We start from the raw sequence: 27,959 nt of genomic DNA on the forward strand, positions 1-27,959 counted from the left end.
CTATGTTTTGGGGACAAGTTAAGTTGTTCTATGTAGGAACTGAATACCACAAAACAAATTTTTTTAAAAAGTTGAAGGCTAGGGCACCTGGGTGGCTCAGTCGGTTAAGCGTCCTACTTCAACCTAGGTCATGATTTCGCAGTTTGTGGGTTTGAGCCCCGTGTTGGGCTCCACGTTGGGCTCTATGCTAACAGCTCAGAACCTGGAGCCTGCTTTGGATTCTGTGTCTCCCTCTCTCTCTGCCTCTCCCTAGCTCATGCTGTCTCTGTCTCTCTCAAAAATAAATATAAAAAAATAAACAAATAAAAAGCTTGTTTCTGTTAAACGGATCTATGCAAGGGTTAATCACTGAGTTTTCCTTTTTGGCTAAGTCCTCAATTCCTTCGGGAAACTATACTGCATCTTAGATGTATTCACTATCAACTAAATACAGCTTCTAAAAAAATAGTAGTCTAATTTAGTTAAATGATCAATTCCAAGTTGTTAGAATACGAATTTTAGCAATAACACTGATAACAGTTATCTTGCCCATTCTTTCAAATAAGTGTTTCTTCACTTGTCTTCCAGTCCCATATAGTTACCCCCATGGAGAGAGAAACTGAAGCACAGAAAGGTTAAATGACTTATCCAAGGTCAAAAAGACAGCAAATAACTGAACCAGGACTTGAAAACAGAATCCCCCTTCTGCAGTACTACTTTTAACTATTTACTGAATTGACTATCAGAAGTGAGTTGAACTTATGGACTACAAAGGTACTCTTACCTGTATGAGTTCGAACATGTTGAACGTAATTATTTTTTCTGTCTGAAAAATAGTTGCATTTTCCACATGTGTATACTTTCCTTGGAAAATGGTTTCTCAAGTGTTTCCTCCAGTGATATTCGCTTACTGTGGTGTATGTGCAAATGATGCACTTGTAAACTCGCTCATTATCCCCAGCTCTGGTGTGGTGTTTCAGGTGAGCAGTATAGTGATCATATCGATTGGTATTGTAGCCACAGCGGTCACAGCGAATGGGGCCCTTGGAGAAATCTCCCTCTTCTGTGGTAGAAGACCCAGATTCTCTGGCTTTTGCTTGCTTCTCCGCACTTTCTTCCACAAAAAATTTCTTGGCACTATGAACTCTGATGTGATGCACAAACTGTTCTTCAGATTCTGCTTCATACTGGCATGGTTTACAGCGAAAGGGCTTGCTCTTCAAGTTCTTGCATTTGTCCTCTGCTCCAGATGTTTCAGGAGGAAGATCTTTATTTGAGCTATAAATTTCTGGGGCAGCTGATACCTCAAACACAGGCTGTGGTTCTACAACACTCAGTTCCAAACTTTCCAGTTCCATGTTTTCCAGTCCACTGGGTTCACCTTTTATTTCAGCAGACTCCTCAAGTCCTTCTCCATCACTATCTGAAAAATTGTTATCTCCAACAGGCATCAATTCTGCCATCTGTCTTTCTTCACCAACCAGGTAATCACAGCAGCTGCCATTTACTTCCCCAGTTAAGGCCACATTTGCCAACATGATAAGCTGAGGCGCAGCCAGTTCAGCTTTGGAGAGGTCATGCAAGTCATACATGTCGTTAGGCAAAGCCATGCCAATGTTGCCACTGCTGGTGAACAGCCCTCCTCCTCCAGAAGACTGCCCCATTACCTGGGTGGCCATGACTGTATTCTGAATTCAAAATAAAACAAAAACCACAAAGTACCAGTTTAAACACAACATCCAAAATATCGCTATACTTCTTCATGTCTTAAAAAAATTTTCTCAAATATAATCTTTAAATTCAATGAGGTTCATTAATTGCTAAAATTAAGGCTTTAAAATATTTTTGTAATTCCAAATTTTCTTTATTGCAGTCATCAAAAAAATTTCTCTTATCCCTGCAAAAAATTCTATCAATTGTTTGACATAACTCATCCATCAACTTGGCCTACCCAGTGGCATGCCTTCCCTCAAGTGCTTTTCATTTTTCTGGTGAAAAAAAAAAACTTCATCTTTAACATTAACTAAAATTATATTTAAATTCAATACATGAATAGTTAATTGCTGCCCTCCCAATTTCCCCTTCAATGGTTTACTTGTCTAAATCAGAAAAGGGAGAAATCAAAAAGCCATACTATGCATTTATTAAGTACAAACATGTCTGGAAAGTAGAAGCCTATAGTAATTGGTCAACTGAATTGACTTTCAGATGAACTTAACTAACTCCAGAAGAATAAACTACTGTAAAAAAGTAACAGTTTATTTTTAATGACTAGATCTGTTTAAAAGGGAAAAACAAAAAACAAAAACAAAAACAACTGCAGACCTTTTCTCCTATGAAAAAAGGAAGCTCCCTGTATTCAAAACTTCACAAATGAAAATAAAGAAACTTTTCGGCCCCGCTAATAATCGTACAACTCAACCGGACAATCAGCGACTTTCTCGCATTGTGCTTGACTTGGCCTACTTGCTTAGTGGAAGCCATTACAAGATCACCTTCTTGAAAACATGTTGGGCTTTTAAAATCGCCTTAACCACCTTACTTTCCAATCTAAAACGTGGTATTCTCAAATTGAGTGCAGCCTTGCAAATTAAAAAAAAGTAAAGTGACAAGCACTCAAAAAATAAAACCAAACCCCAATACAAAAAGTAATCCGTTTCATCCAGGTGCATAAACACAAATCAACGTACCAAAAGTTGGAATCAAATGCCATCACAGAAAGCAAACTGAGGGCAAAAGCTGCCCCAGGGCTTAACAGCCTAGGCTACTTGGCAATTTACCCAAAATCGAGTTTTCTAATACCCCCCTGAACCCTAACTACCATCCCTAAAGGAATTTTAACGTTCGTCAGGAAGGCCGTCTAAGCACAGCCCGAAAACCCAACGTGTTGCACGAATTCCTATGTGTGGCTGCCACCAGCGCCTGCCTCGGCGGCGGCATTCCTGACTGAAATAGGCATTCGGCCATTTTCTCAAAATACCAAACACAAAGCAGCTCTTTGCAAACTCGGGCGCTCTCGCTTCCTCTCGGCTGGGCCCGCTCACTGCACACATTTACACACCAACTCGCGGGAGTTGCCCCAACACTCGTCCTGAAGCTTTTCCTGAGCTCCCCAACACTAAGAAAGGCAAGGTGGTCAAACTCGGGGCGCCGCTGGGCCAGACCAAATCTTCCCCATTCGGGATTGTCCCCTCCCCGGCCTGCGGGCCCCGAGTCTTGGGTAGAGGGAAGAAAGTTACCGCGTTGCCGGCGTCCCGGCTCCTCTCACGGCCCCTGGACTCGCCCTCCGCCGAGGGCCCGGGAGGCTCCGCGGGCGCCCTCCGGAGGCGTCGGGCCCCAAGCGCCGGAGGGGGGCCCCACGCGCGCTGGCCGCCTCCCCCGCGCCCCGGAAGTTTGCGAACTCACTCCGCCACAGCGCCCCGCGGGACGCGCGCCCCAACCCCGCCAGCTCGCGCGCCTAGGTGGCCGGGTGCGGAGGGCCGCGGCGGCGGGGCGGCCCGAGAGCAGAAATCGCTGTCCAGCCCCATTGGCGGAACCGCCCGGGCCGCGGGGCTGACTCAACCCGCCCGGCCGCACTCAACGGCGCCTTCCGGCGAAAGGGAGAGGCCAGAGAGGGAGGGGGACGGGAGGGCCGCGGGCCGACGAGGGGCTGCGGCGGGACCTGGGAGCAGGAGGACGGGGAGGAAGTTTCAGGACCAGGGCCTCAAGCAGCTCCGCTCCTTGGCCTCAGGACTCGACTCGAGGGGCGCCCGGGCCCGCGCGGAGGCGGCGGCCTGGACTCGATTGGGGAGGGGGTTCTGGCTCCGCGCCGCTCCCCATGGACGCCCCCGGCCCAGCCCCGAGGCCGCGCCGGTGTAACCCGATCCCGCTCGGCCGCCCGCCCCCGCCCGGCGCGGCGGCCGCCGCCGGAGCCACAGTATCTGCAAATCAGCCCTGGACAGCGCCTCGCTCCGCGTCCTTCCGCGCCCTCCCCCTGCCGCTGCTGCCGCCGCCGCCGCCGCCCGGCCGGCCCTCCCCCACTGCGACTGAGCCCCCAGCCCTCCGCCGCGCTTACCGGCCTTCCTAGGGGAGGAGGGGCCGGCGACCCGGAGTCGCCGCTCCTTCTCCGACTACTTTTCTTTGTTGCTGGAGTTTCGGGGGGAGGGGAGTGGGAGGATGGAAAAGTTGGGCGCTGGGGACGTCGAGGCCCGCAAAGGCCCAAGAGAGGGACTACAGAGAGTGCTCAAGCCGCCGGCTCTCGCCACGCCGTCCCGGGCGCCGCCGCCGCCGCCGGGGTCTGTGGCCCGGGGCCTCGGCGGCGCTTGCTCTTCTGCTGCACCGCGAGCTCGCGGGAGCCGCACATTCCAACACAGGAGGCTGCGCCGCGCACCCAGCCCGCGCCGCTGCCGCCGCCGCCCGCGAGACACGCCCCCTCCACCGCCCGCGCGCGCCCGCGGGACACGCCCACTCCGCCGCCCGCGCGCGTGGCCGCCCGGCGCGCCCCGCCCCTTGGCGAAGGGGGTTGCCCTGGGCCGTGGCGGGGCTGTGGGCGCGCCTAGGGGGAGCCGCACCTAATCCTCCCGACCCCTCACTCTTGCCCTTGGTCAAAAAAGAAGCGAGCCCCGCTCCCTTTCTTGATTTCTTTTGTAAACAAACAACAGAGAAGTTGCCCCCCAGCCTTGCCGCTCCTGGATGAGAATAGAGCTGTTAAAAGAAAAAATCTGCAGGCTTTGACCGTTCTCTTTAGAACTATTGTCACCCGCCTTTCAAGTCTAAAGGGCTCGGAAATACCTTTTAGAATCTCTTGAAATCTCCACCCATAGCCACCCTTAACTAATTAAGCTTCGTTATACTCACTCGGTAAAAGTGCATCCCAAATTTAAACTATAAGCGAGGAAAAGCAATTCGTTCGTGAATTGTGAAAAAACAAATGTCTCGGGAAGATCACGGACTCAGAACTGAGGGGACAAGTCCATAGACGTGGCACGAAGCAGGTCATTCCTGAGCCTTCAAAACACGATTTTAGTGGAGCAATTATCCTCAGATTACAGAGGGCAAAGCAGGTGCCTAGGACAAGGAGGCTGCCTGGCGACCATGTGTCGGAGAGTAACCTGGCTTCCATGTTTATAAAGTGGGGTAACCATGCATAATACCTGGAGCATGGTAATATGCTTTAAAAAAAAAAGAGAGAGAATGTAGTCTCATGTACCCCTTGCCTTCTGTTTACACCAGAAACGCCTTCTTAGTCTGTCTTTGATACCTTGGATCATGCCCATCCTCAGAAATTTAATGGCTTCCTTACACCTCTCTGTGTAGCATTCAAGGCCCTGACTAACCTGATCTGGACATGTTGGACTACCACTACTGTTAAAAAAGAAGTAGCAGCAAATGCTACGGGGGTTCAAAGTAGGGAGATGGTCCCTAGCTAAGAGGATCTAGAAACTTCTCAAAGTAGGTGATGATCCAATCTGGCCTTACATTATTGGGAGAATTTCAATAGGTGGAAAGTAGGGGAAGGAACATTCTACACAGTGCAAACAGCCAGCTCAAAAACCCATCAATTGAGCCTTGCCTAATTCCTGTTCCAGCTCCCCTTCTTTTTCAAGTTCCTTCACTTGCTTCTCTTATGACACAACTTCCATACTCCTCACTTTCCTGGTCTTCACCTCAGTAGGACCCTTGTCTCCCTATACTAGGACAGTATTTTTTTATTTTTAAGTTTTGTATTTATTTAAGCAATCTCCACACCCAACCTGGGGCTTGAACTCACAACCCAGAGATCAGGAGTCTCATGCTCCTAGGACTAAGCTCACCAGGTGCCCCAGGACAGTACATTATTAATTAGTGCAGCTTTAGATGCAAGATGGAATAAAGGCCTTAGGGGCTTAACCACTAAAGGTTTGGTTACTTCATATCAAATGCAAGCACTTCCTGTGATTCAAACTTGGGAAGTATTCATTCTCATTGAACCAAAGAGAGGAAAGAAATGCAGAAAGGAAAGGAGAGAGAGGAAGGGAGGGAGGGAAAGAAAAGAGGGAAGGAAGAAGGAAGGGAGGGAGGAAAGGAAAGGAAGAAAGAAGTTTTAGGTCTGCTACAAACTTATCTCTACTTTTTTTTTAATTTCTTTTTTTCTTTTTAACTAAAATCTAATTTGCGCTGCACGGCTTTTTTAGATGCTATAACCCAGGGAACAATTCTGGCCTCTATCAAAGCCCTCAAAGGCATAAACTCTTTTCTTTCCCTTTTTTTTAAGTCCAAAAAGGCAAAAATGAGACATCTCTTTTTAAATTTACTCGATAAATGTCCTTCATTTCCTCAGTCTGACTGCTTGCTGGAGATGTTTTATTAATTGCGAAGTTATTCCCACATATCGTGATGCAAAAAGAAGAATGGCAAATTGGCAGCTGCATTCATTTAAAATTAGCAGAGGCCCTTGTTCAAGAGATGGCATATTCAGAGTGACCCAAATTATCATGACATGAAGGCCACAGGTCAAATTCAAGGCCAAGTTACAAATCAATAGAAAATTTCCTTTGGGAGAGCTGGTGCTATGAACTTGGATTCTTAATTGTTTCTCAAGAGGCTGTATTTTACTTTGCTGCATCCAAAATTTAAGATCTTCTGCAAGATAAAGACTTTGACACATGAATGAGTTCTGGTTTTCTTATTTTGAGACTATGGGGTCTTTCCTACGTATTTAATTCATCAATTTTTTACTAAACTAAAATGTTATCATATGTTTTTAATAACATTTCCTCTGGAGATTTATTTCAAAAGTTTGGTAAAATGTGTTTGTGCTTCTACGTGCTTTTTATTCCTAACTGTGTTTCATTTTTTTCTCTAGAAAAGAGCTTAGTTTGACTGAACCCACATTAATGTTACACTGAAATTCAAATACCTGTTTTACATATTACATGACTCAAGTTTGTGAATAAAAATTGGGATACAACATCTCCATTCTGATGTTAAAAGATTTCACTTCCACTCTTCCTGTCACCAGCCAAAGGGAAGACATTTGTGTTTCAAGGACCAATGTTTCAGGCCTTTCCTGCCACTCTCTTTTCATTTTTAGTGGTACCTGTCACTGCTCACCCCTCCAGGAATCTCCTCCCCAACTGATCCTTCAGGAATTGAACTCTGGTTCTGAAGTTTGTGCTCTGTAAGCACAATTTCTATTCCTCATTTAGTTCACAGTGAACTTAAAAAACAACTTAAAAAATAGTGCTTTGCTTTCTCTATAACCTTATTCTGAAACTTTTAGTGAGGGTAAAAAAAAGTTGGGATGGAAAGTGCACTGGATACTCTGGTTTCTCTTCAAATCATACAAATCTTTTACCTTTTACTGAAGATTTTCGTGGAAAGGAACAACTTTGAGTCTTAAGCCAATTTTTTGAGTCCTTGTTTCAGCAAGTTTACAAAGGGGAAAAAAAAAAAGAAAAAGAACAGAAAGAGAAAGGAAGGAAAGAAGGAAGGAAAAGGGGGGAAGAAAGAAAGAGAGAGGGAAAAGAAAGAAAGAAGGAGGGGGGAGGGAGAAAGAACAGCAAGCATAGGGCAGGTAGGCTAGAGAATTGTTTCTCCTTCCCTCTGTTGCTTTGAGAAATCACTTCTCTTGAATTTTGCCTGTAAAATGAAGAGGTTGGACTAGTGATGTCTAAAATTGTCAGCAGCTTGGAAATCTAGGATACTTTTTATTCTGTTTGAAATTTCAAATCATGTGTAGTTTTTCCTAGTACAATTATATACATATATTTTTAATTTTTTAAAGTGTATTTATTTTGGGGAGAGAAAGAGCACGTGCAGTACAGGAATAGGGAGAGACAGAGAGAGGGAGAGACAGAATCCCAAGCAGGCTCCAAGCTGTCAACACAGAGCCCAGTTTAGGGCTCGAATTCACAAACTGTGAGATCATGACCTAAGCCAAGATCAAGAGTCGGGCGCTTAACCAACTGCACCATCCAGGTGCCCACAATTATATATTTTTAAGTTCAATATACGTGACATCCCTAGTTTCTTCTCTATGGCTCTCTTTTGCCCCTGTGGAGACATACCAGTAGCCTTGAAACATAACTGGCCTCAAGACAGGTGTTGTCTGTGGAACCCCTGGCTGGCTCAGTCAGTTGAGCATTTAACTCTTGATCTCAGGGTTGTAAGTTTGAGCCCCACATTGGGTGTGGAGATTACTTAAAAATAAAATCTTAAAAGGGGCGCCTGAGTGGCTCAGTGGGTTAGGTATCCAACTCTTGATTTCCGCTCAGGTCATGATCTCATGGTTTGTGAGATAGAGTCCCATGTCATTGGAATTCTCTCTCTCCCTCTCCCTCTGCCCCTCTCCCCTGCTCACACATGCACTCTCTCACTGTCATTCAAAATAAAGTTAAAAAACATTAAAAAAATAAATAAATAAAATCTTAAAAAAAAAAAAAAAGATTGGCATTGTCTGAAGACAGGGATTTAAGGCCTGGTCTAGTTCTACTAAATGCAGGATCATCTATCCTTGCTTCCATTTGGACCCTGACCTATTTTTCTGGTTCTGACAATTGAGCACAGGGTCTTTATCCACTATAGTATCTGCAGCTTGAGACACAGAGATGTCCCCTAAGTGCTAAGAGAAGGAAGGGAGGTGAACAAGGAAACTCCAGAATGAGCTGGGTTCCATCCTACCCTCTCCTGGAGCCCCAACCACACTTTGAACAACTCTTCCCTTGTTCCTCTTCCTTTCAGCCTCACTGGCCTCCTTGAACCCTGGCTACTCTCCCCCTTTTGGTTCCCTGTTCTGTTTGCTGTCCCTCTTCTGAAAGACTGTCCAGTACCCTCTATCCATGCTGCTCATTCCCACCTCTCCTTGATTCAGATGCCACGATTTCAGAATTACAACCTCCTCCCTTTTGCATCTAATCATGTTGTCCTTTCTTTTTAAATTTTATTTATTTTGAGAGAGAGAGAGAGAGCCATGGAGGGGCAGGGAGAGGGAAAGAGAGAGAATCCCAAATTCAGGGCTCAAACACACCCTGAGATCATGACCTTAGCCAAATCAAGAATTGGGTGCTTACCTGACTGAGCCACCCAGGCATCCCTGTTGTCCTTCTTATTAGCAGTTATCACTAACTAACATGCTATGTATTTTATTTATCTTATTTATTTTCTTTCCTCACTAGAAGGACAATGACAATGAAATTGGTATTTTCTGTGCCTATAACATGGTAGTTGTTCAATAAGAGTTTGTGAAATGAATGGTTAGGGGATAGTACCTTGGTTTTTGCAGTCTCTCAAAGTGGAGACATCTTGTACTCATATCAGTATCCTCAGTTCAGTACCTATTACAGACTTCCCTCATGCTACATGCTAGCCTGCCTCTTTGAATCTCCCCTAAAATAGCCCCTTTTCAATAACTATTTGTTGAATGAATAAAACAATGCTCCTGGACCCCTGGTTCCTGTGGTCTACCTTCCTGTTGGAAATCTCCCTTCTGCCCTTCTGCATATTGTATTCCTAGCATAGCCCTAGTTTCACACACCAATCTCTAGTTGGATTTTCCTTGGTGCCCCTAACAGTCTGTTGAGCCTCTGGTGCCCCTCTATTTGCCAGTGTTTAAATGTAAGCCACACCCCCTCCCTGGAGAGCTGCGTCTGTATTGCCCTGCCCCTCCCCTGCATTCTCTTTACTTTGGCCTTTTTTTTTTTTTAATGTTTATTTATTTTTGAGAGAGAGAGAGAGAGAAAGAGAGCGAGCATAAGTGGGGGAGGAGCAGAGGGAGAGGGGGACAGAGGATCCGAAGCAGGCTCTGTGCTGACAGCAGAGAGCCCAATGCAAGGCTGGAACTCATGAACCGTGAGATCATGACCTAAGCTGAAGTCGGATGCTTAGCCAACTGAGCCACCCAGGTGCCCATTTACTTTGGCCTTTGTCATTGTCCTTCCTCCCAGAATTCTCCCCCCATATAATGTGCAGACCACAAAATCTCACAATTGAAAAAGATCTTAGGCATCCAAGCGCTTATTTTATAGATGAAAGATAGACTTGCAAGCATTTGGCTTATGCAGGTTTGCACTCAAGTTAGGGTACAGCTGGAACTAGGATTCAGGGGCTCAGATTTCCAGCCAGACAGATGCTCTTTCCACATTTCTCAAAATCTCCAGTCTTCCCTCTATTTTTCCCTGGCCCCAGTGGCCCCCTTCCCAAAAACATTTTACTCCTCTGGACCTGATAAGCCACTTTGTTCAATGGTTGCACAGACAAGGTATATCTAAGGTAAGAAGTCTTTTCAGATGTATAGTTCCCTAACTTTTTTTTTTTAATGTTTATTTTGTTTTTGAGAGAGAGGGGGGAGGAGGGGCAGAGAGAGAGAGGAAGACACAGAATCTGAAGCAGGCTCCAGGCTCTGAGGTGGCAGCACAGAGCTTGACATGGGGCTCGAACCCACAAACCATGAGATCATGACCTGAGCTGAAGTCAGACGCTTAACAGACTAAGCCACCCAAGCATCCCTATATGTCCCTAACTTTTAAGCCTATCTTCATATATGTATTTTTTAAAGACGTATTTGTTTATTTAAGTAATCTCTATACCCAACGTGGGGCTCCAACTCACAACTCTGAGATCAAGAGTCACATGCTATATACTGACTGAACCAGCCAGGTACCCAAGCCTATTTTCATATTAAGATTAATTACTTTCTGGCTAGGGAAAGCCTTATTGTCCTCTATTGCGTTTAAAATACTAAAGACCCAGCATCAACATTTTAACCTACAAAACTCAACATCAATTTAGGGGAAATGGGACTTAACTTAAAAAACAACTTCTGTCAGTCTTTTCCTTCCTTCCACAGAGAAGCAAAAAGCTCCCAGTCTGTGCTCCCAAAGTATACTCATACATATTTTCTTTCTCGTGTCTTTCTCACCTGACTGAGAGAGCCTGGAGATAAGAAACTGTTTGTGTGTTCTCAATATGATAATATTCCTTCCATAGTCAAGAAAATCAAACATCTGACAAAGTATATCAACCCACCCAAAGTTAAAACCAGACACTGGTTTTGTCAATAAATGTTTCTTAGATGAGTAAAACCTCACCTTTTCCTTATTTGTCTTCAAATAATCATTTAACTTACTAGAATGGCTAAAAATAAAAGAGGTGGCAATATGAAGTATTGAAAAGAATGCTCAGGGGCGCCTGGGTGTCTCAGTCGGTTGAGCGTCCAACTTCAGCTCAGGTCACGATCTCACGGTCCGTGAGTTCGAGCCCCGTGTCGGGCTCTGGGCTGATGGCTCAGAGCCTGGAGCCTGCTTCGGATTCTGTGTCTCCCTCTCTCTCTGCCCCTCCCCCGTTCATGCTCTGTCTCTCTCTGTCTCAAAAATAAATAAACGTTTAAAAAAAAAAAGAATGCTCAGCAGGGCACTTGGGTGGCTCAGTTGGTTAAGCACCCAACTTCAGCTCAGGTCATGGTCTCAGGGTTCATGTGTTTGAACCCCACATTGGGCTGTCTGCAGTCAGCACGGGGCCTGCTTTGGATCCTCTGTTCCCCCTCTTTCTCTTCCCCTCCTCTGTTTGTTCTGTCTCTTAGAAATAAAATTTTGAAACTTTATTAAAAAAAAAAAAGAACACTAAGCAACTGGAACTCTCATATATTACTGATGGAAATGTTGGAATTGGTCTGTGTAGTTTCTTACAGAGACACATAGCATTTAATTCAGGCATCCTGTTGTTCTTATTAAAAAGAACCACAGGTCCAAAATGGTGTCACTTAAGCCAAGTTTCCACCTCCTCCATAAATGTAGTCTTAACTGATCAGTTAGGAATTTTCTGATCAGCATCAATGAGGTAATTTGTCACATGGGCCCTCTTCATCCCCCACCACCCCCCTCAAAAAGATGAGGTAATCTGCATGATAATATCCCTGCCCTTCCCATTAAGGAAAGGTGACTTTGTCTGAAACCATCTTTTCTCCCCTTTGCTAATAACTTCCTTGCCCCTCCCCCCCCCTTATAAAACATTCCATTTTGTACAACTCCTCAGAGTTCCACTCTACCTGCTAGAGGGGAGGCTGCCCAATTCATGAACTGATTAATAAAGTCAATTGGATTTTCAAATTTACTTGGTTGAATTTTTGTTTTTTAACAGTCTTAACTCAAGGGAATTGAAAATATTTGCCATGCAAAGACCCTGTAGGAAAGTGTCCAAAACCTAGGAACAACCCAAAAAAGGCCAATTGGTTAGTGGATAAACAAATTTTAATACACCCATACAATGGAATAATAGTGTCAGGGAACTAAAACTTTCCCCGTACTCTCTTACTTTAAGTGATCAGGGCCCTGTGAATTAGACTGCCAAAGACAGATTAGCAAAAGATAAAATTCAATCATCCTTTTCGTTAAGGTATGTAAAAGGGTACACAGTAAAATATGACCCAAAGGGGCTGTGAGAATCTGGGGCTTATATACCATCCTAATAGGGTCAGGGGAGGAAGAGAAGGACACTTATGGGAAAAGTAATGACTTCTTAATAAGGGCAGGTGGGGGAAGAAAGGGCACTTAAGGGAAAACCAAATGAGTTTTTAGAAAGATAAATGGGCCTCAGAAGAGACGAGAGATATGATTGTTTTGTGACAATGTGTGATACGGTATGGAGACCTCTCATCTTCTGGGATAAGTGATAAGAGTCTATGGTCCTAGTTGATCCCAGGGAAGGGGTTATGACAATTGAAGTTTTTTAAAACTACTCTTGAGAGGCTCTGCTTTTAGGAAGGTGAGAGGTTTCAGGAACTCAAATGCCTTCTAAAAATTTTTATGCCACAGTGAGTGGCATATTCTGGACCCATCCAATAGCAATAAAAATGAACTAGCTATGAGGCAGCTGCATAGATGAATGTCAAGAGCATTATGCTAAGTGAAAGAAGCCAGATACAAAAGGCCACTTACCTTATGGTTCCATTGCCATTCTGGGAAAGGCGAGTCAATAGAGACACAAATCAGATCAGTGTTTGCCAGGGGCCAGTGGTTAGGGAAGGGGATTGACTATAAACAGGTATAAGGGAATTTTGGAGGTAATGTCAGTGATCTATATCTTGGCTACGGTGATGGCTACACTACAGTATAAACCTCCCAAAATTCACAGAAATGAACAACTTTTAAAAGGGCAAATTTTACATAATTTTAATAAGCCTGACTTTTAACAAATATGGCTGTAGAGGGGTTCCTGGGTGACTCAGTTAGTTGAGCCTCTGACTTCGGCTCAGGTCATGATCTCATGGCTGTGAGTTTGAGCCCTGCATTGGGCTCGCAGCTGTCAGCGTAGAGCTTGCTTCAGACCTTCTGTCCCCACTCTCTCCTTGCCCCTTCCCCACTTGTGCTCTCTCTCTCTCTCTCAAAAATAAATAAATCTTTAAAAAATAATAGTAGTAGGGGCTCCTGAGTGGATCAGTCAGTGAAGCGTCCTACTTCAGCTCAGGTCACGATCTCATGGTTCGTGAGTTCGAAACCCGCGTCAGGCTCTGTACTGACAGCTCAGAGCCTGGAGCCTGCTTTGGATTCTGTGTCTCCCTCTCTCTGCCCCTCCCCCACCCACACTCTGTCTCTGTCTCTCTCTCAAAATTAAATAAACATTACAAAATTAAAAAAAGTAAGAATAGTAAAAATAAAAACATAGCCGTAGAGAATAGACATGAGTTTTTCTTTGTCTGGATGTTTGAGTTATTTTGGAAAGTGTTTGAAATTCTTTCACAATATGTTACATCTGAGAATGATGATTTTTCTCCTAATAGAGTCTCACCAATTTATACTAAAAAGTCACTTCTTGGGGTGCCTGGGTGGCTCCATCAGTTAAGCATCCAACTCTTGATTTCAGCTCAGGTCATCATCTCATGGTGATGGGACAGAGCTCTGCATTGGCCTCTGCACTGAGAGTGGATCCTACTTAAGATTCTCTCTTTCCCTCTGCCCCTCTCCCTGGCTCATGCATGCATGCTCTCTCTGTCAAATGAAAAAAAAAGTCACTTCTTATCTCTAAAGTTATTTTATTTCACAGGTATTTACCAAGCACCTCCCTCTGTTTAGGGCACATGGATGGGGTTGCAGGGTGGGAGGCAGGTAAAGAAATATAAACTAGGTTTTGACCTTCACCTGCTTACAGTTTAGCTGGGGAAATAAAACCCTGCTTTAGTAAAAGAACAGACAGTAAGAGCTTTTCAAGTTTGGAAGAGAAATTGCTTCCAGCTAGGCAAAGCTTCAACAATGCAGTAGAGTGTGTCTTATAGGAAACTAAGCAGTCTGTGGACTGCCTCTAGTCCAAATCTAGAGATTGGTTACCTTAAGGTCATTCTTAATGTATCATTCCAGGAGGAGGAGAGTCTGGGTCTCTGCTGAAAGATGAAGAGGCAGGAGCAGAGTTGTGGGAAAGAAAGTGAGGTAAACCAGTGGTGCCTGGCTGGCTCAGTGAGTTAAGTGTCCAACTTCGGCTCAGGTCATGATCTCACGGTTCATGGGTTCAAGACCCATGTCGGGATCTGTGCTGACAGCTTGGAGCCTAGAGCCTGCTTCGGATTCTGTGTCTCCCTCTCTTTCTGCCCTCCCCCACTCATGCTTTGTCTCTCTCTGTCTCTCAAAAATGAATAAATGTTAAAAAAAAAAAAATCAGGTAAACCAGAATAGTAAACCAGCTGGGGTTGGAGCAAAACACAACTGAAAGTGAAGTACATGACATCAATTTAGGACTGACACTCTTTCAAGTATGGGCTTGGCTTTCTACCAACAATGTCTTAAATAAGTAGTGATGAATTCACTCAGAAAAACAAACAAACAAAAACAAAATCAGCACTACAATCTAATAATAATTGTGACCATCACACAATCAAACCTTAGCAACATCAAGTATATTGATTTGGATGAAGATAAAATGTAAGTTCCTGTAGTGTACTCAGAAGAAAGAATGTGTTGCCATAAGAAACTAGTCTGCATATAATCTAGAAAGGAGGAAAATGAAGGGGGAAAAGTTGGCACTATTTACCTAACATTGTCCAGGGAGGATTGAGACATTGAATGTGGCTGTTAGAAACATATATGCTAGGTTTAGGACAAAGGACAGTTTACTTGGATTTTCCATGGCTTAGAATAGATGTCAAATCATTTAATCTCTCCTGACATTGAATCCATATTCACAAAACAATACTAATAATATACACCCCATACTTTGACTCCAAAGTGTGTGTGTGTGTGTGCGCGCGCGCGTGTGTATGGCAGCTAAGTTATTATTAACTGGTATTCTAATTTTTGCATTTTCTCCTACTATCCTCCTCTAACATTTCCTACTACATCTCCTCCTTTTCTAGCCCTCACTCACTGAGCTCCAGCCACCAATGGCAGGCATACTCCTTTCTCAGGGCCTTTGCAGATGTAATTAAATTGAGGATCTTGAAATGAGGAGATTATCCTAGATTACCTAGGTGTGTCCTAAAGTCATTGACATAAATCCTTATATAAGACACACAGAGGAGAACACAGACAGAGGGGAAAGTAATGTGAAGACTGAGGCAGAGATTGGAGTGATGTGGCCACAAGCCAAAGAAGCTGGCGACCACGAGAGGCTAAAAGAGATCTGGACTGGATCTTTCCTTAGAGGCCTTTCTGAGCCAGCATGGCCCTGCTGACACCTTGATTTTGGACCTCTAGCCTCCAGAACTGTGAGAGAATAAGTTTCTCTTGTTTTAAACAGCTCAGTTTGTAGCCATTTGTTTTAGCAGCCCTGGGAAACTACTATGCTGCATGATTCCATCTATGTAACATCTCAAAGTAACAAAATTACAGACATGGAGAATAGATTAGATGTGGCCAAGTGTTAAGAATGGGATGTTGGGGGTGGGGGTGGGGGTGGGGGGGCACCTGGGTGGCTCAGTCAGTTAAGCATCTGAATTCCGCTCAGGTCATGATCTCACGGTTCAGAGGTTCAAGCCCCATGTCGGGCTCTGTGCTGACAGCGCAAAGGCTAGAGCCTGCTTTGGATTCTGTGTCTCCCTGTGGCTCTCTGCCTCTCCCCCACTTGTGCTCTCTCTTTCAAAAATAAATAAGTAAATATTAAAAAAAAAAAAAAAAGAATGGGATATGGGATGGTGGCTTGCTGAGTATAAAGGGATACCACAAAGGAGATCTTTATGGAGATGGAACACTTCTGTCTGCATGTAAATCTGATGAACTCTAAGATTTCTACAGACTAAGGTCTGTAGATTGTACCAATGTCAATTTCCTTGTTTTGATTTTTATAATTATCTAAGATGTTCTCATTAGAGGAGAGTGGAAGAAAGAGAACACAGGACCCCTCTGTACTATTTTTGGAACTTCCTGTGAATCTGTAATTATTTTTAAATGAATAAAGAATTAATTTCACTTCTTTCTTTCTAGTATTTTCGGTGGCAGCTACTAGAAAACTTTTAATTACATAGGTGGTTTGCATTATATTTCTATTTGATCAGTGCTGCTCTAGAATGTTATTTTCCCCTGTGGGGTTCTGTAAAGGAGCTGAACAGTCTCCTGCTCTGAAATCTTAGCCTCACCTTCTATAATTGCAGTAAAAACAATACAAGTCTGGGAAGTAAAGCCATAACAGGAGGGAAAGTACAAGCTGAGTCAGACAGACATGGGTGGAATCCTGGCTTTGCCATTTAGAGTCAGACCTCTAGCAAATCCTTTAAACTCTCTCAGCCTGCCTCACTTAGTCTGGACAATCAGAATAATAATGCCATTTTGGCAGGACTCATGTGAGGACAAAGTGAAATCTCAGAAGTGCCTGACACATATTGAGTGTTCAGTAAATGTCAGTTCATTGCCTTTCTGTTCCAAGTTTCTCGGGTCATATTAGATCTTCTTGTTTCCAGAAAAGGGAAGAAGAGGGAAGTGATAATTAGGGCCATCTTAGAGTCTGTGTGCCATGCACAGGAAAGTGCATTATTGTTTAGACATGCTTTCAGATACTTGTTTTCATTCACTGTTCATGATAATCCTGTGATATAGATTATTGCTGTCAATCATTAACCTCCCAAAAGACCACCAGAAAAACTTGTTGGTCAAGCAAAGCTAAATTTATTAGAATACTACAGAGAGAGGGAACAGTACCCTGACAGAATCTTAGTAGTCAGAGGAGGATATTTCTAGGGTTTTAGGCCCAGGTTCGATGACTTAAACAGGTCTGGGAAGGCAGGAAACTGGTTGGGAATAAGCAGAATTTATAATATAATAGTTTAGGATTAGTGAGCATAGCAAGATGAGGGTATTAAAACAAGTATTAACGAGCAAGTTGTTAATTTTGATTAGTAACCTATTTTAATTGGTTCATAGTGGTGTCTTTTAAGAACAAGAATTTCACAGAGCAAATAGCTAAGTTATTTTTGTCTGATCCCAGAATTGTTTAGCACAGGGACAAGAAAGTAAGCTACTTTCAGTTCTCATGGCTAACAATTTCATAGTACATGTACATTAAATGATGAATGATTCATGGTACCTCAACAAGAAAAGATACTCTGCAACCTTTAAATATAATTATTAAAAGTACTAAAAAATATGTTTATATTGTATGCTGATGACATAATGTGAAATGAAGGAAACAGAAGACAAAATATTAACTTACATGGTTGTGACAGAGTAAAAATATGTGAGCATTTGGAAGAAAATGTGGTAAGAAAATAATGCAAGGGAGGGCGTCTGGGTGGCTCAGTAGGGTAAGCATCCAACTTTGGCTAAGGTCATGATCGTGTGGTTTGTGAGTTCGAGCTCCCTGTCAGGCTCTGTGCTGACAGCTTGGAGCCTGGAGCCTGCCTCTGATTCTGTTTCCCTATCTCTCTGCTCCTCCCCTGTTCACCCTCTCTCTCTCTCTCCCTCTCTCAAAAATAAATAAACATTAAAAAAAATTAGAAAATAATGCAAGGATGGTGGGGTGATGTGTGTGTCAATTAGGGTCCTACCAGGAAACAGATTCCATTTCTACGTATTTAAAACAGAGGGAATTTGAGGCAACAGTTTGTTTGCAGAGGCAGTGGAAGAGCAGAGAAGCCAAATAGGGCCGCCAAAAGCTAGGGGTATGCCACAGGTGCCAGAACCTCTGCAGTGGGCCTGTTTAGCAGCAGGTGGATCCATGGAGGAGGGGGAGCAAAGCAAATCACTGTCCTTGCTAAGACACTTCCCAGGACAGAGGGGGGAATGCCTGACTTCTTCTTCTTCTTTTTTTTTTTAAGTTTATTTATTTATTTTGAGAGAGACAGAAACAGAGAATGAGTGAGGGGCAGAGAACGAGGGAGAGAGAGAATCTGAAGCAGGCTCTGCCCTGCCAGCACAGAGCCCGATGTGGGGCTTGAGCTCACAAAACCGTGAGAGCATGACCTGAGCAGAAACCAAGAGTCAGATGCTTAACTGACTGAGCCACCCAGGCACCCCGAAAATGCCTTACTTCTCACTACTCACCGCTCCAGTCTCTTGCCAATGTTTCCCACTAGCCCAAACTAGTCAGATACCAGCTTACAGGAAGCCCAGGACGTATAGCTGGCAAAGACCAGCTCCCCTTTCAGGTGCAGAGGAACACAGAAGAGCAGAAATAGATCTAAGGCTACAATGAGAGGTTTTCATTTGCTTTCAAATATATGTACTTGCTGGTGTTATATTGCTTTTTTAATTCCAGTGGGGAGAAAATGTAAAGTAAATAAATAAATGATTTTCAGAACGAAAACTCTGGGGGCACCTGGGTAGCTCAGTAGGTTAAGTGTCCAACTCTTGGTTTTGGCTTAGGTCATAATCTCACAGTTCGTGGGTTCAAGCCCCATGACAGGCTGTTTGCTGGAATTCTCTCTCTCCCTATGTTTTCCCCTCCCTGTTCAAAAGAGAAAGGAAGAAAGAAGGAAAGAAAGAAAGAACAGAAGGAAGGAAGGAAGGAAGGAAGGAAGGAAGGAAGGAAGGAAGGAAGGAAGGAAGGAAGAAAAGTAAACTCTAAGCAGTCTCTTAAACTGTAAGTTGCTGTGTAAATGGGTATCACTTCGTAGGAGGGTAATTTGGCTACAACGCTCAACAGTTTGGGAGGCCTGGTGGCTCATCTGACTCTTGATTTCAGCTCAGGTCGTGGTCTCACAGTTTTGTGAGTTTGAGCTCCATGTCAGACTCTGTGCTTGGATTCTCTCTGCCACTGTCTCTCTGCCCCTCCCCCACTCACACACAGTCTCTCTCTCTCTCTCTCTCTCTCTCTCTCAAAAATAAATAAATAAAGATTTTTAAAAATTTCATTGGGGACACCTGGGTGGCTCAGTCAGTTGCGTGTCCGACTTCAGCTCAGGTCATGATCTCACAGTTTGTGGGTTTGAGCCCCACATCGGGCTCTGTGCTGACAGCTTGGAGCCCGCTTCAGATTCTGTGTTTCCCTCTGTCTCTCTGCCCCTCCCCACTTGGGCACACTGTCCCTCTCAAAAATAAATAAATAAATTTTTTTTTAATTAAAAAATTTTTAAAGTTCATTGTACTTACTCTTTGTCCCAGCAATTTCATTTCATTTTTTTTTTTTAAGTTTTTATTTTGAGAGAGAGATAAAGCATGAGTCAGATGCTTAACCAACAGAAAGCCACCCAGGCACCCCTGATATGATCATTTTTAAGCCAGGTCAGCCATGTCTACAAAGGTTTATGCTCCAAAATTTGAAAACCAAATTGTAAGACAAACATCAGGTTTAATTAAATGTCTACATATACATTATGTCAGCTTAATAAACTTGGCATTTATTAAAATGTCTTATGTTTTAAAGCTTATAGGCTAGATTTCCTCACTTCATAAGAAATCCTGAACATGCAGGAAAGTTATTGAGGAATTATAGCTAATAAATTACTTATGGCTAAGTATTTTTAAGAAAAAAAATATTATACTATTGCCCTTTTATATCACACACACACACACACACACACACACACACACACAATATTTGATGTTTGTGCATCTGAAGACAATTGTTGCATGTAAAGTAGGGCCTGGAAATATAAAAGTGCTGAAGGTCTAGGCAGGCCTCTCAGAATTTCTTAGCAGTGGCATAGGTTGGTTACATATGCTGGAGGAAAAAGAAGAAAAGATAAAGTAAAGTTGGTCTGGGAAAGTTACTATATTGACCATATTGTTGTCTCATTCTAAGATAATCTCAGGGTGTCTGGGTGGCTCAGTTAGTGGGCTTCTGGCTCTTGATCTTGATCTTGGCTCAGGTCTTAATCTCAGGGTCATGAGTTCAGCATCTGAGTTGGGCTCCACACTGGGCATGAAGCCTACTTAAAAAAAAAAAAAATATATATATATATATATATTATATATATATATATGGCTTATATATATATAGTGCTATATATATATATAATTAACATATATATGTTAATCTCCAAAATTTGTAGCAAAATTTAATTTCCTACTTTGTATGCATCCAAATTATTCCAGCTCTTTTCAAAAGAATACATTACTTTTATAATCTAGAAAGTAAGGGTTTTTAAACTAAAATAAAATGTTCATGGACCATCTCACAACACTATGTTTGGGGAGTATAAATTCTACAGCTTTTTTGGAGAATAAGATGGCACTGCCAAAATAAATACACACACACATAGACACAGCTTTTGACCCAATATAACCTTCCACAGTGCACAGAGATCTGCAAGAATGTTCAATCCAGTATTTTTAATAAAGTTACTGGTCAAAATATTAGCCAGGATTATATTGTGGAATGGGCTTATGGGAGGGTACTTTCACTTTCTATAATATGCATTTCTACAGTATGCATCTTTCAATGTTATATTTAAATTATAGGGTTCAAATTTGCTTATGAATTGCTTCATTCACTCAAAAACTATTTTGTACTTACAATGTGCCACCAGGTTTGTCCCTTTGAATCTGCCCTCACTGGGAAAAGATTGGGTGAAAAAATAATTTAAAAATTTTTTTAAGCTTATTTTTTGACAGACAGAGAGGGACAGAATATAAGCAGGGGAGGGGCAGAGAGAGAGAGTCACAGAGTCTGAAGCAGGCTCCAGGCTCTGAACTGGCAGCACAGAGCCTGATGTGGGGCTTGAACTCATGAACTGCGAGATCATGACATGAGCCGAAGTCAGACGCTTAACCAACCAAGCCACCCAGGCACCCAGGTGAAAAAATAATTTTAAAAGGGACAAAATAGGGGCACCTGGGTGGCTCAGTCGATTAAGGGTCTGACTTTGGCTCAGGTCATGATCTCACCGTTCATGAGTTTGAACCCCAACGTCGGGATCTGTCTGTGCTGACAGCTCAGAGCCTAGAGCCTGCTTCAGATTCTGTGTCTCTCTCCCTCTCTGCCCCTCCCCTGCTGTTGCTCTGTCTCTCTCTCAAAAATAAATACACATTAAAAAAAATTTTTTTAAAGGAGACAAAATAGGGAGAAGATTAACTGCATGTTTTCTGAATACCAGAGAATCTAGTGGTACAAAAAGACTGGGAAGAAGATAAAATGGAGGGTCCTATCTGAAGAGTTCCTTGATCACATCATCTAAGGAAGGCCCACCTCACCAATGACTTTGGAAAAGAAACTGGTAACTAAAGCTAATTAATTCCTTTAACTGTCAGCCACCACCCTCCAAAACCCCGAGATTTCAAATTGACAGCAAATAGGATTATCTCACCCATCTTCCATAACATTGTCTTAGTGGATACAAACTATTATCTTTGCTTTCTATATTCTGAAACTATTGAATTAATAACAATCCCCAGCTTAAATTAAAAATAAAAAAGAACTTCTTCAAGTTTATTTATTTAAAAATTTTTTTTAAAGTTTATTTATTTTGAGAGAGAGCAAGTGAGCAGGGGAGGGGCAGAGAGAGGGGTAGAGAGAGGATCCCAAGCAGGCTCTGCACTGTCAGCCCAGAGCCCATTGTGGGGTTTGAACTCACAAACCGTGAGATCATGACCTGAGCCGAAACTGAGAGTCAGACACTTAATCAACTGAGCAAACCAGGCACCCCTTCAAGATTATTTTTAACATGCAATATAAATCATAAGTAGACAACTATTTGGTCACTCTTGGTGGTTTATACAAACAGCTGTTGGTGACATTGATTACTCAGAGTTCAGGAAAAGTGAAGAAAAAAATAGCATTCATTGATCAGGAAATACGGGACATACATGGACTCACTCTGGTTTCACAACATCCCCTCTATAAAAAGTATTGATAAAGTTATTTTGTGTGTGGGGACCCACTAAATAGAGGCTGCTCCAGTGGCCCGGCCCAGGTCACAAATCTAAACCTAAGTAAACCTTGTGAAAGCATTTCAATCTAAAATGGAACCAGAGGATATGAAATGAATCTCATGAACATGCTTTCAGAAGAAAAGAATTTAAGAACGAAGAGACTGATTTCCATTAAATGCCTGATTTATGGAAGACTGAGACTTATCTCCTTTCCGATGGACATCTGCCAAGAGTCCCTCCTCATCCTCAACCACCTAACTTATTGCTTGGACTCTGGCTGGATATCCCCCTCTTTACACTCCCTACACATTGATAATCCTGTCCTAAACCCTCAACAGACTCTCCTGTAGCTTGCTATATATAGCATGTGTTTCCTGAATTTCATTTCTTCTATTTCCAAATAAACTCAATTCCAGGTAGTTCAAACTTGCCCCAGTTTACCTCAGGTTGATAGTCTGCTCTTAGGAGAAATGCCTCACTGTCAAGGAAACCTAACATAAACCAATCACAATCCTCCAACTCAGCTAGCTTACACTGCAAAATGGGACCCGCTAATCTTACAAGGAAACCACTAACCGCCTAGCCAATCATGCCCTGTTTCTGTGTTCCCTTTTCTAACACTCTGTAGGACTCTCTCTTGCTCAAAATCTCTCAGGAAGAGTGCTTACAGCTTGTCAGGCACTGCACTTCCCCAGTCCGTGTATTGTTTTACCTTGAACAAAGGACATCAAACTTGTTATGAAATTATATTGCTTTCGCATTTGACAGCATGGACTCCCAATTTTACAGAAGAACCAAAGAGGGGTTGAGTGTTTCTAGACAAGTGCCATGGAGTTCAGCAATATGGCTTCATCTATGACATGGCAGTCAATCCTAATACCACCAGCTGAGTCTACCAGGCTAGGAACCAGAGGGTACTATGTAAGTATCATAGTGCCAGGAAGCCCTGGATTGGTTTCCTTTGCCAAATTGTTTCAAAGGTCTTGAATTTGACCTATGCCCCAACAGTTTTAAAGCAATGCATCTTGGGGCACCTGGGTGACTCAGTCGGTTGAGCGTCCGACTTCAGCTCAGGTCATGATCTCATAGCTCGTGAGTTCGAGCCCCATGTTGGGCTCTGTGCTGACAGCTCAGAGCCTGGAGCCTGCTTTGGATTCTGTGTCTCCCTCTCTCTCTGCCCCTCCCCCGCTCATGCTCTGTCTCTCTCACTCTCTATCAAAAATAAATAAACATTCAAAAAAATTTTTAAAAAAGCCATGTGTCTTGTAAAACTGCTTATTATCCATTTTTTCAAACATCAAAGAATAGCACAATGAACTCCATATACCCATCACTTAGTGAAGCACTGCTTTTTTTGTTTTTCCATTTAAAAACTTGCTGAGTCACATAAGAAGGTCCATGGAAAGAGACAAAATACATAACTGGTTGGCTGTCCTAGTTCTGCTATGAATAAACTGTGCAGCATTGAATACTTCATGGTGCCACTCTGGGACTCAAGTTTTCTCATTAACTGAGATACAAAACTTGGATGGGATCTGGGGGACTTTCCAGACCTTATATCCTATGCTTTGATTCTAAAGTTCATTCATTCAATGTACACTCATTAAGCCACCATTACATTTTGTCTTAACTAATCTCTCTTTGCCCATTCCTACTCATCTACATTCCATTTTTCATCTAGTGGCCTAAAAAAGTCAACTTTTAAAAATGCACATCTGATCACCTTATCACATCATTCCTCCACTACAATCCCTTGGCACCTTTACATTTCTTGTAAGGTGAAGTTCAAGCTGCTCAACAAGGCCTGTGAGGAGCTGCCAGATCTGGACTGTTACCTCTTCTTTCACTAACTCCATGGCACTGGCCATTTCCAGCTCAGTCTCCCTTCATGTGCCTCTGCAACTACCTAGAGGATTCCTCTGGGCCTCAGTACTCTACCTACCTCCATCCCAACACAGACACATTCTGCTTGGGTAACTTGTTTTCATTCTTCAGGAGTCTACCTAAGGATTTCATCCTCCAGGAAGCCTGCACCTGAACTATACCAAGTCCTACTAAGTCTGTTATGCTCTGTTAGTATTTGGATGTAGTGGCCTTAAACACCATTTTAGTTAATTAGTTACTTGTGTACTTACTTAACTAATTTCCTTCACCAGACTGTACATTCTATAATGTCAGTTTTTACTGTTTGGTCACCATGGTAATACCAGCACCCAGCACAGGGCCTGGTACAGAACAGGCATTCAAATACATATTTGTAGACCAATGACATGTTCCCTGCTAGTCTTCAGGGATAAAAAGAAATTCAAAGTTTAGTGGGGAGGACAGACTGAGATGTGATAGACCATGCATTACTAGAAGAGCTAGGATGAGGGAACAGATGAAAGGCAGTTCAGATCCATTAAAGAGAGACCCAATGTAATCTAGGCCAGGATAGGCTTACCAGAGGAGACAGCGATTTTGTGGAAGAAATCCATCCAACAAGCCTAGATACAAAGTCTCTATTAGGGCAGGGGTGCAGTGAGAGAGGAGGACAGTCTCAGTAACTTTTTGAGAATGTTCAGATGCTGACACTCCTAGGTGATATTCCCCCAGACTCATTTGGCCTGCGGTCAGGTGCCATCCACGCTTTCTCACTTATAGAATGGGTTGGAAGAAGAGCAACTGTTGGTCAGTAATAAATGGGGCTTGCTTAGTAAATGAGTAAGAACTGGGCAAGCTCTTTTTTTTTCCCAAAGAAGGGAGTGGGAATTACAATTAAGGAGGTAAACTTTTCCTTAATTTAAGCTGCAAATGGCAGCATAATTTTTTTTTTTTTTTTTTTTTTTTTAGAATAATCACTGATAATGTGCCAACAAGTATAAGGTCATTTTGAGCTGGAAGTCCAAATAAAAAGGGTCATTCACATCCAGAGAGAAATTTTAGTCTAATCATTGGCTATCATTATTTTATGATAGTCTTATAATTTGCTTCTATTTTATTAGTTTCTATAAATATGAATTTAAATACTAATGTATTATATACTTCATAAATATTAGACTCTAAATTTTTTGTGATTCACAACTAACCAGAAACAAAGTTGTAGAGGGGCACCTGGCTGGTTCAGTTTGCAGAACATGTGACTCTTGATCTCAGGGTTGTGATTTTAAGACCCATGTTAGGCCTAGAGCTTATTAAAAGAAGGAAAGAGAGAAAGAAAGAAAGAAAGAAAGAAAGAAAGAAAGAAAGAAAGAAAGAAAGAAAGAAAGGAAGAAAGAAAGAAGAAAGAAAGAAGAAAGAAAGGAAGAATGAAAGAAAGAAAGAAGGAAAAAGAAAAGAAAGAAAGAGAGGGAGGGAGGGAGGAAGGAAGGAAGAAAGGAAGAAAGTTGTAGAAAATATCAAACATTTCAGAAATGTGCATCTGGAAGATGAAATCTTATATATTATTCATGCTCAAGAATAAGTAGTATAAATAGCTACGCACTTAGTTACATAGGCTTTTTTTCCAACCATATATAAATATACATACAAAATAAACATTTTTTTCTTAAGTAGGCTCCACAACACAGCTCCTGAACTCATGACCCTGAGATCAAGACCCAAGCCAAGATCAAGGGTCAGACACTTAACCAACTGAGCCACCCAGGTGCTCCCCAAGATAAACATTTTTAACAAGGATTATTTTGTATTGTCCTGAAACTTTTTTCCTTTAATAATATATCTTGAACCTATTATTTTACGCAGATCTATCTAGTTCTTTTTAATAACTTCCCAGAATTCCATTAATTAAAATTTTTAAAGCATTCCAAGGACAAAATTAAATATTTGCATACTGAAATTAAGTCTGCATTAGGTTGTGCAAATGAAATATACTCTCATCATTTTCACTGGATTGTGTACCCTAGAAAGACTATAGCAAAATTTGCTCAGATATAAAACCCTCCAAATCTGGTTATATATAAAAAGATCAAAGTGAATTTGTTGGAGAAAATCTCCCAAAAGTAGGGACTAGTTGAATAGAAGGATAGAAAAAGTCAGTATGGAAGAAATAAAGAGGATGTTTCCCAAACCTGCTTATTTAGTGCATTTGTGATATGCAGTTTCAGGATACAATGAAAACTTTTTTCCCTCATTTACAGGAGGGTGGTCTTTAAATAGAGATAAGGGTTTGGTAGAATGGATAAAGAACATTGGTTTGCATATTCAGGTAATTTCAGACTGTTGTCTAAAATTCCTCTGGGACCTGGTTTATTCTGGAGAGGGAATTCCTCCCCCCTTACCCCACCCCCCCCACCTTAATCATAAATAGGTAAAAACCTATATGAAAAAAATCATGTTTTCTTTTCAGATAGACATATTTTGCTGAAATTTCTTTAGTGTTTTAAGTGTTTCTTTAAGTGTTTTAGGAGTTTGGATTTTTATCTCTGTGCAAGCAGAAACAAAAGGGGGTTTAAAGCAGGAGAATGAGGAAGGCCTGATTATGTTTGCAAAAGGTCACTTTGGCTGGTGTAAGAGAATGGATTATAGGGATGTGTAGCAGCCTAAGTGAGGTTCTATAAATAATGTACAAAGGTCAAGTCATTCCTTGGCTCAAAAGCCTTCATCACAGAATAAAACAAAAAGCTTTTTGGTGCTCCGCCTTCTTTCCCATCTTCCCTCTTGCACCACCCCCCAAAGCCACTGGGAGCTTCATGAGGGCAGGGGTTTTGTTTCCTCATTGCGTTAGGGCCAATGCTTAGCAGACCTTTACATACTAGTGCTGATAATATTGGTTATCAAATGAATGGTTCTCCTTTGGCTTTAGAATAAAATTTAAAGTTCTTAACTTGGTATCCAAGGTCTATCTAGGGCAGTCTTATCATTAATGTCCAGGGCTTTTGCTGTAGCCACAGTGACCTCGCTTTTAACTTTCTCACAGTCTTAGAATTCCCTGTGGTCCCTGCCTAGAAGGATCTTGACTTCCTCTTTTCTTAGCCAATTCCTTTTCAAACTTCAAGTCTCAGCTTCTATGTGATTTCTTCAAGAAAACATTTTCTTATGACCTTTATAGACTCTAACAACAAATACCCAGTTTTTCACCTTCTTAGTGTTTATCACAAATAATTTTTGTTTTTATTTACAGTGAAGAAAACTTCTTTAAAATTTTTTTAAACTTCTAGACTTTATTTTCTTAGAATTGTTTTAGATTGAGCAGACAGCACCCAGTGCCCATATACTTTCTCTCCTGTGAAAAAGAAAACTCTACGCCGAAATGGCATCACTTAGGCCAGGCCAAGTCACCAAATCAGGGCTTAAGCCCAAACCTAATTGCAGTTTCAACTTCCCCCCAGAAATAATATAGTCTTAACCTGTTAATCAGGAATTTTCTGATAAGTACCAATGAGGTCATCTGTCAAGGGGTGGGGGGTGCCTTTCCATGCCCCAAAGGAAGATGAAGTAATCCACTTAATAAGACCCCTGCTTTCTCCCTCCACCCTTAAAGGAAAGGTGACTTTGCTTGGAATAATCCTTCCTTTTCTTTTACTAATAACTTTCTTGCCCCACCCTCCTTCCTATAAAAACCTTCCGTTTTGTACAACCTCCTCAGAGCTCCTCTCTACTTGCCAGATGGGATGCTGCCCAATTCATGAATCCCTTAATAAAGCCAATTAGATCCTCCAGTTTACCTTGTTGAATATTGTTTTTTAACACCCCCCAACACACACACAGTTTCCCCTATTATTAACATCTGTGTAGAGAACAAGATGGAGTCACATATGTCAAATAGTCAAGGACAGTGCAGCTAAGGCCAGATATTGCCAAAACCAGCACAGGCTGATG

At 42.3% G+C, this 27,959-nt stretch overlaps 1 protein-coding gene and 1 non-coding gene across 5 annotated transcripts in view; one reads left to right on the forward strand and one right to left on the reverse strand.

Annotated features, from left to right (window-relative positions):
• REST (RE1 silencing transcription factor) overlaps positions 1–27,959 on the reverse strand; it is an 82,096-nt gene that overhangs the window by 19,266 nt on the left and 34,871 nt on the right. Inside the window, exons 1-2 of one of the 4 annotated variants that reach the window (XM_027057320.2) lie at positions 4,034–4,166; positions 764–1,667 (exon numbers count right to left, since the gene is read on the reverse strand). In XM_027057320.2, the coding sequence (XP_026913121.2) occupies positions 764–1,658 (895 nt within the window). In that variant the 5' untranslated portion in view covers positions 1,659–1,667; positions 4,034–4,166. The other 3 variants (XM_053217321.1, XM_027057331.2, XM_015068533.3) reach the window with 3 other exon arrangements.
• Positions 7,257–7,372, forward strand: LOC113601013 (U5 spliceosomal RNA). The gene has a single exon (XR_003422137.1). It is a non-coding gene; the product is annotated as a U5 spliceosomal RNA (small nuclear RNA).

The sequence above is a fragment of the Acinonyx jubatus genome, chromosome B1 (genome assembly GCF_027475565.1).
Source record: "Acinonyx jubatus isolate Ajub_Pintada_27869175 chromosome B1, VMU_Ajub_asm_v1.0, whole genome shotgun sequence".
NCBI classification, from domain to species: domain Eukaryota; kingdom Metazoa; phylum Chordata; class Mammalia; order Carnivora; family Felidae; genus Acinonyx; species Acinonyx jubatus.